General features: G+C 41.1%; 1 protein-coding gene across 1 annotated transcript in view; it reads right to left on the bottom strand.

The window, feature by feature from the left end:
• The window catches only part of septin7a (septin 7a), a 28,564-nt gene extending 19,631 nt beyond the window's left edge, over positions 1–8,933 (bottom strand). The window contains exons 1-2 of the mRNA XM_061093310.1: positions 8,910–8,933; positions 5,945–6,047 (exon numbers count right to left, since the gene is read on the bottom strand). Coding sequence (XP_060949293.1) covers positions 5,945–6,047; positions 8,910–8,933 — 127 coding nt within the window. The remainder of the gene's footprint in view (positions 1–5,944; positions 6,048–8,909) is intronic.
• Positions 8,934–9,508: the final 575 nt, after the last annotated feature.

Here is a 9,508-nt window from a genome sequence, read left to right on the forward strand (position 1 = left end):
ACTTACTGCCTTGAGGTCTCCTTATCCCACTCAGTTACATCAGCTACACACACACAAACCAGTGACTGTTTATAAAGAGGGATGACGTGTCTCCACTTCTTCAAAAATAAAAATTTGTATATCATGGATATGGGTTCTGCCATTTTGTGCTGTAACGTAATGTCAAACCAATCTGAGCAGTAGTTATCATGCGTGAGATGTTAAATAGACCTAAACACATGTTTGTATTCCTCAGAATAAGGTACTGAATAAAGCACTGTGTACGTATTTTATCAAATTGTACTATATGGCACTAGTATAATTCATACGATTTCCAGCTTTACAGTTAGACTTGTAAAAGCATACAGTACAATGTATATAAAAATGACTAATAGCTAATATATATAGTATTGGCCTAAAAAATCCACTATACACTCAATCCACTAACAGCTGGCTAACTCCTGATATAAATGGCCTTTGCTGTGTGCTGAAGCGTTACTGTTGGTCTTCCCTGAAGTTTAATTTATTTCATAAACGTGTAATAATACCTTCTGATGTACACGAACAGTATGGAGAGAAAGACAAAACCATATTGGCTTTCATAAAAGACAAAAGCTATGTTCTGAAACTTAGGTTTAAAGTTGGGGATTGCCGAATACTTCAGTACTTAACAATTATGAGTTCAGAACATAACAAATAGAGCAAGAACAAATTACGGCCTTTTACACAGTGTTGTATATGGGTTGTTTCGAGCTTTATTATGTTGCTAGGTTTGAAGGTCTACTGCGTATAGTTAGTTAGTATAGTTAGTCATCCTGAAGGTGTTTCATTAATTCAGTTTAAACTGCAGGAGTTTCCGAAGGCTGGTGTCTAAAGTGTTGATGAACAATCAAATATTGTAATAAGTAATGGTACAATGGGATGGGAAAATAAATATAAAATATTTCCATAATGCACAATGCTGCCAGCTAATCCATCCACACTTTGTGTAGTTAAACCTTGAATCACATAAAATAATTGATCTTGTAAAACGTTGATAACAAATGAAACAGTCGTTTATAGAGAAGGTTGCTGGTTCTTCTGGGAGCTAAACTAACAACAAAAACTCTGAAAAAAATCAGGAGGGGCTGGCTGTGGTAATCCAAAACTATCCGAAGTGTGCCTGTGAGGAGTGGGCCGTGTAGAGAAAAACAAGGAGCTGCTGAACAAAAGATTCAGTGTGAGGGAAGAGGCGGTCATACGCTGGTCTGGCACTGCAGCCAATGAGCCGCTCCTGACCTTTACAAGTGGCCAGGGCCAAACTGGGCTACCACTGCCAACTACTCAGCAATGCAATGCTACATTAGAAGAGGGGGCAAGACAAAGAGATCATCACACAAAAGGATCCTTCAGCTAATGCATACTCAGAGTCACAAATATTTTCCTAAGAGGGTAGAGCCCTATTCATCTAGCAATCTCAACAGATACAATTCAGCAATTATAACAAGTCAGTGGTAAAACTTGCATGACGACAGTAAACATATCTTGAAGGCTGAAAAGGCCACAGAGAACTTAAGGCTGGTAGTTGATTGGGGGAGGCTGTGGTTCTGTGCAAACTCGGGGTGAAATGCATATGATAAAAATGCCAGCTTGAATTAAGGGATCCAAGAGCTGACAAGAACAGCAGGACTGATACTGATCCAGGGCCACGTCGGGGCCCGGTGTGAGCAGAGGGAAAACAAGGAGGCTCTGGTTACACAAGAACCAAACTCATCAAGCTGAGTTATGGTGATGATGGTGGTGGGTTGAGCGAAGATGCTGATCGTGGCTGGTCAGAGCTGTGGTTGCTTGATTAGAAGTGAGGCGGGTTGTGAATCTGCCACAGGACTCCAACCATTATACACACCAACAGGCTTCAGCTGTCGAGATCTGAGCTGATGATAAGTGGCTTTGACTGAATGAAAATATTCTCCACCCCTGCTGCTCTGTGAGTTATGCTCACCAAATATGTGGCCCCTTACCCACAACAAAACACTGATATGATGATATCCAGCTGAATGAACTGCCAACTCAAAGGAACCCACCAAAAAGCAAATAGCAGCCACTGAAACAAACAGTGAGCTAAGACGCTTGAACCATATGGTCGGGAGAGAGAGGGAAGTTGGAGGGAGTGTTCCATTTGGGCGTGGTGCATTTTCACATAATTTTCATTTTTTGAAACAAACACAGGTTGCTGTTTGTCGCGGAGAACACTCTGACAATAGCAAGAGCAAAAGCGAGAACTAAACTAACTCCAAATGAGACAGTAACAGTGTTTACCGACATCTTTGTCTGGTTTGTCGTCTGTAGACAGCTCACTGTCCCTGTGGTCTACAGCGATTGGACTCCTTGCTCACTCATCCCTCTCTGATAGATAGCATTCTTCACACTTCAGTCTTTTTAGCTCATCATCTGTGACGGGCATAATGCATGGCTGTTTAGCAGATTTTCTCACTGGGTTATTTCTCTCGTTTTCACTCATTGTGATGTTCATTAGCTCTGTGGCAGCTGAACATGTTACACAGCCCTTAATAAAGTCCTCCCACTTAAACTGAACTAATGAAACACTTTAGAGGCTGATTAACACTGACAGGCTCACTATAGATGGACTCGAGCCTTGCAACACACCACATAATAAGGCTAAAAATTACCCATAATGCAACGCTCTGTTAAAGGCTGTTGTTACACTGGTACTCACCCTGAAAATAGTGTGATGCAATGACTGAAGACATAATTGTTTAGTTATGAAATAAATAAAAAAGTCTTACATTATAGGACCAATAGGGTTTACTTTCTGTACAGAGGGCAGTAGAGGAATAGGTGTCCGAGCCTGCTGTTTCAGTTTCAATACAGCATCGTATCATAACCCCATTTCTAAAAATAATGCAGACATCAGTTCAATTTATAAGATCTTTGTTCTTCTTGTAAAGATACAAACTCTACTGCATAAGATTAGATCTACACCAAAAATCACTGGACACGTTTGTAAACTAAGACTGGGTGAAAACAACATGATTCCGTCTTCGCAAACACAAATGATTCACCTGATTATTTATCTACTGAGACGGGAGGTGTGATTCTATCACAAACCTGGACACAGAAACACGTTCAGCATACATTTTAATGCCAGGTGTGCACAGATGATCTTAATTCTGTCCATTTGTAATCAGATCTATCAGGAGACATGTTAATACCAGGTCTGAACAGGGCCAATGTTCCATTTACACATAAGGGTTCAGAGGGAAAGCAACTAATAAACAACTACAATTTTCATCAAATTAGAAAAATATGCACATATATGCAGACTCAAAAGGCTCCATCTCTCAACAACAACACACAGCCACACACACTTTAAATCCCATCTGCGAGCATAATATGTGAGCAAGCATCTGACCAAACTAAGTGATTTTGAACAACTTTTATACATGACGTTGTTTAGTTCTGGATGAGTTCATGGTGAGTCAAAAACTCAGAATGTTTCAAAATATGACCACAGGCAGCCCTACTTCATCCAAACCCTGAACCCTTATTTAAGCTGCCAGCTGTTGAAGATATCGGACAGTCTGCTGTCAGCAAAATGAAAAGACAGGAATGACAAAATCATTTTTCCAGGAAGATATATTTCTAGGTCTGGAAACCTGAATTTTCCAAGGCGCATGGCACCCTGATAAATACAGGGATACAGTGTCATCCGCTTCGAAAAATAAAAGAGCTTCATTAAAACCTTCACGTGAGATAATTGAACCAGGCTATATAAAGAAGCCATTCATTGTCATTACAGTCAAGCATCTCGTCACAGCACCGGAGGAGGCCACTCTCACAGGGCTGGCCCATGGAGCCATGGCCCGCTGGCTCGCCACACAGCTCGGTCTGCAGCCAACTCACTTCCTTTAAAGGAAATTTCCAGCAGCTGTGTAAACCACAGGGGTTTATTCAAAGGCACTTCCCGCTGTATGGAAGAGGCTGGCAGAGGGGAAGCAGGTAAAGACTGACTTGTGAGGAGGGAGCCCCCGTTGGGGTTGATATATTTGACAGGCCTCTGAAGACACTGGGCTATTACTATGCAGGTGAAATGAAAAGTGGTCTTTTAGAAAATGAAAGGGGAATTCTGTGCTTTTAACACAGCCTTGTAAAAGTCATCTTCTTCCCTCCACCTCCCTGTATTTATGAATGGGACTTTCCTCTGAAATGGGGCAGGAGACAGTTAACGTTTAACTAGTCTCTGGTATGAAGACGTTTTGCACACATATCTGTTGGCAGAGTCATCCATTTTCCTCCTGAAATCCCCTTACATTCATGAAAGTGTGTTCTTTCCAAAAAAGAGACACAAACCACGTGCATTCAACTAAAACGGTCGAACGTGGCCAGACACAATGAGCTCCAGCTGCAATGGCCAACATCCAGGTCACTTCCTGCCGATGTGTAAATCACTGACAAATATTGACTTTGACCAACAAATAGCTCTGGCCCACTTTCACTAGTACACAAACAAGAGCAGCCACCCACCCCCACGACATCATTCAGGAGACCTTTGACTATTACTTGGTTAAAAGCATTGTTGTACTATAAAATTCAAATTCAATAATTTTTTTAGCCTTACTGATAAAGAAATATTTCTATTATCATTATTTTCACATTATCAAGATATACAGGTCTAATGCCTATCGTGACGTTACTATTCACTACTATTTACTATTCATCAACTTAACAACAAATTAAATAGTAAATATCACTTTTGAATATCCAATAAATTCCACTATTTTGTGTTTTATATCACCCCATCAACTCCTGAAACTTTAAGAAAAGTACACACACAATCTGATACTTTGTCTACTCAAGCATGACATGAAAATGACTTTGCCAATTAGCCTGCTATTCTGATTACATGCTGCACACAAAATTGCCACATAACACCCTCTTTCCTGACAGCACACAGAGAGGGGGGAAACTCCAGGGCGTGACTACATGAACGTAGCCAGAAGGGAGGAGGGTGATCCGACTACCAGAGGGACATGCTCTTAGCCCTGGAGACAGGTAAACACTGAAAGCCACCAACGCAGTGGACAGGATGTGACATCGTGCAAGCATTCAGTGTGGCTTCCTGCCCAGGTATCCCTGGACAGCATGCAGCAGAGAGAGGAAGGGCTCTTTGGGTGTGCCTCCCTTCAGATCAGCTGCTCATGCATTGACTTTGGCTGCATTAATGGAGTGACAGGAAACCTCCTCCCATCACACAATCCAAGAGACACACACACGCACACACGCACGCTGCTGGCTTGCAAACATTTAGTTTGAATATGTTTTTTTAATATATATATATAAAGCAGTGTAGCCTCCTAAACTTAATCGCCTCTAAACTGTTGGGCAGCGAACTGCTTACACTGTCAGCCACTCAGTGTCAAATAATTCCTTCTGACAGCAAAAGCTATGCTTGTGTTGTATTTGAATTTCTGTTTCAGCTCTTTGCCTGTTCCCCTCTCTCCTGCTCTCTGTGGACACATACATGCTGATTTAATAAAGTTGATTTCACAATAAAGATTTTCTCACTTGCGTGTTTTTCGACAGTCACTGTCACTCATGAAGTGCAACCCTCAACAGAGATGAGAAGGAATTGAGATGGCCATTTTTTGCCTCACCATTGACCTCGATTGTATTGGATCAAACAAAGTTTACCCCTGAGCCTCCTAAGTGTTTTGTGGACTCAAAGATCCCCCTAAAAACTAAGGGGTAGATGGAAATTCCCGAATGCCTTATGAATAAAGTTTGAATATCTAGGGGTAGGGCCAAGGGACACGAATTGAGACAAGGCAAAAGTCTTACTTTTACAGAAAGTACCTAAGGTTTCCAAATGTCACAAATATAATCCCTTGATTATGGACATTCAGGGATGGAGCATTTGGACTGTGGTCAGTCAAACCAAAAAGGTCCTGTCAAAGAATTAACTCACCTACAACCATGAGTGTGAACTCAAATCCCCTCTTCACAGATTTTCTATAAACTTGATTGGGAAGATTTGCAAATCCCACATAGCCCTCCAGGTTCTTCTGTTGCTGTGGACCGTAAATAAATATGGTTAATACATTTTATCCGTTAAAAAAGGTCAATAGTGCATGAAAGGTTGTGGAACATTGTACGATAAACTAGCTCAGAACTGTCTTTTGATACAGATACTGTGCTACAAAGACAAAAATATGTACAATTGACAAATTAACAATTAATGAGCATTTTAGCAATTTGAGCATGTGTGACTTTACAGTCTATATTCAGAGGCCTTGTAGGTTGATGAGAATAGACAGAAGAGTACTTACAGCTGGATTGGAGCAGACAGGTTGTCAGTATGATGAAAAGGTGACAGCGGAACGCAGCAGTCAAAAGAGGCAGGTCAAGGAGGCAGGAACAAATCCAGGGAGAAAAAAAAGCAGAGAAAGAAATGAGCAAGAGAAACACAATTCTATTGGCTCGACCAATATACTGCACATAGAGACACAGAGTATCGATGTAGCTCATTGAATTACTGAACGGCACAAAAGAAACAGCTAAACAAGAGTGCAATATCCTTTTTCACATAACCGCAGACATTACAGACCTACTATGAATCTGAAGGACTTTATGCAAATAGAAAATTCTTGATTCTACGTCAATATGAGGCATGCAAATCAGCAGATGTTGCTTGTGAATAGGAAGCTGTATCACACACATCCAGTCTGTGTTTTCTAAATCCTGACAACTATGCCATTTTCACACATGACCTCCGGAGGAGAATTGAGTCTTTCGCCTTTCACACATGCACAACTGCTAAGACAAGTTTACAACAACACAGTAATCTTGAGCATTCAGGTGAGGGATGAAGCATCATGCAGAGGCAGGATGTTATACATTACTAGGCTAAGGAGATCAGGTGTTTTTATCTACAGCACATCAACACAAACATCAGTCCTTAATACCAAAAGCTCTCGACAACTTTGCGTGAATCTTCTACATGCGTGGCACCGCAATTCCATACAGAGCTATATTCACGCTTTTAGTTTTTTCCATTTTTCTGCCTGTCGAGTGTTATCAAGAAACCTCATCAACACACCCACTTGTTCACAGTGACTCCTCAGGAAAATCTCCTGCTGTGTTCCCACATCATCTCATTTGGACATATCGAGTGTTTTCACGCGGGTGCTGGACTGAGAAACTCCGGAGACAGTCAAGGCTCTGACTTAGACAACGTGTTCTCACATACGGCCCCTCCAGATAATGTCGGTGGAGCATCCAGAGTTCAGTGCATGTCTTAAAGCAGCTTAACATAGACCTCCAATCTGGGGTTTTCTAGTTTCTACAAATTAATTTAGTTTTGGTTGATGTCATTACTTATTATTTCTGAAAAATACTGTATATGACTAGAGTCTGAATTGTGTCAAACTTCAGTAAACAGTCTTCTCTGCCACAGTATCACCGAGCAGCTATTTCCTGTCTGTTTATAAGAGCTGTCATCAGTTAATCTGAGCGCGGAACAGGGTGCATCCTCCACTCATCACATTGTCCTCATTGTAACTACACACACATATTTCCAGTAGACAATCAGCCTACTAGCTTACACCCGTGGGTGCTCTCCTTGCTGCTTCCTGTACTTGAGACAGTTGACAAATAGCAGAGCAGCTACACATTCCGCTTAAATCAATTTGCAAACAGCTGAAAACTAGTAATACCGAAGTGTGGAAGATGTTTCACTGGGTAATTAACTTGTAACTCCGGCCATAGCGATGACAGGAGACATTTTACAAGAGGTGTGTCAGCTCTTTATCTGTTGTGGGCTTACTCTGACAATTACCTCCACCAATGCAGTTTTCATTGCTGTCTGTTTGTCAGCGAGGTTACTCAAAATATGAATAGATTTCCAGTAGAGGAAGTGACATGACCTACAGAAATAAACTCTCAAAAACCAGATGAACACACACAACATTCTCCAGCTGCTTCTGCCTCTTCCCTCCAACCTCATTCTGACGTCAGAGGTCAGACAGCATCTACATTTTATTATCGTGAGGCTAGTGGCTACCACCTGCATTTGAGTATTTCAAATTGTTTTTAAATGACTAGTGCCTGTTCTGCTGTTAGAAAAGCTGAGTTTTCTCAGCTTTTGTGAGAGCTCTTACTCTTGTGGTGGCCCTTGGTGAAGATGTGAGATTAAAAGTGTTACCACCTTGAGCAGACAGAGTTAGCAGAATGTTATCAGATACATAATAAATAACAATAAATTATATTTATAAAGCACCTTTTATACTTGCAGCTCAAAGTGCTTTACAATTAAATCAAAGACATGAAATAAGACAGATCAATAAGAACAGGTTAGAAATAAAGCAAAGACTTGGGCTTTAAAAAAAACAAAGGTATAAAAATAAATAAATAGAAAAGAGAATGCAAAAAAAAGATAAAATTAACTAAAAGGAAGATCATAGATGGTCTTGAGTTGTTTCTTAAAACTATCAACAGAAATAGCTTGACTGATGTGTGTTGAGAGTTTGTTCCAGATCGTTGGTGCATAGCAACAGAAAGCTGCTTCCCCAAACTTGGGGAACTGATGTTCAGGCTAAATCTAAAAAGTTGCCACTTTCTCGCTTTGACACCAAATCCTCCACCTTGTTGTAGAACTCAGTATATGGGGCCAGTGGGCAAATAATGTAATTGTGTGACCCTGAAAACCATATGACACTGACTATGTGGCAAAAATACTGAAAATGCAATTCATGTCTAATATGAAGTACCACACAGTATACACAAATATACAAATTACAGGTTATTCAAGTAAATTGGTCGGCCATGGCTACGTTGAAAACGATGTCACCTACATTTTATAAAAAGCATCAACAGGAAATCTGCTCCTTTTCTGATGCTTTGTGGGTAAACTAGTGTCACGTACACAGACCCACTTTAGGCAGCGACTTCTCAGCCATCTGTCACCACACATGCAATCAAAGTGCCTAGGAAAGGTACTTGCTGAGTCCGGTTGCAATTGTGCATCAAATTTCGGTTACACGCAGCTGAGAAGTCTTACTCTTGGGACTCTCTTTCACTACATTTGTCTGTCATCGCAGAATCAATGACTGGGACAACTTCATTGTGGTAATTACAGTTGTACTTCAATGGGTTAGTGTGCACTCATTAAATAGTTAAAATACCTCTGTCAAAGGTTGAACGTGAGCCCACATCAGCTCAAGCACCAAGACAGTGTCAGTTGACAAATGAAATCACTGCAGCAAAGCAAGGCAACAGTTGCAGGCATAAAAATGCAAAGCTCTCTTTGCTGTTTCTTGAACTACAGGAAACACTGTGGGGAGCCTCCAAGAAGGTGGGGTTACAGAGAGATCCAACCAGCCCAGAGGCCCGGCCCTGAGCACAGAGTATGAATTTTACAAGAGCGAGGATACAAGGGCTGTGTGACAAATTCCTTCCCACGACCTTAGGACAGCGCAGACATTTCATGCATCATCCCACACTGTTATTCTTCCAGACTTCTTTGCTGATAGGA

This window comes from Limanda limanda, chromosome 19 (genome assembly GCF_963576545.1).
Source record: "Limanda limanda chromosome 19, fLimLim1.1, whole genome shotgun sequence".
NCBI lineage: Eukaryota > Metazoa > Chordata > Actinopteri > Pleuronectiformes > Pleuronectidae > Limanda > Limanda limanda.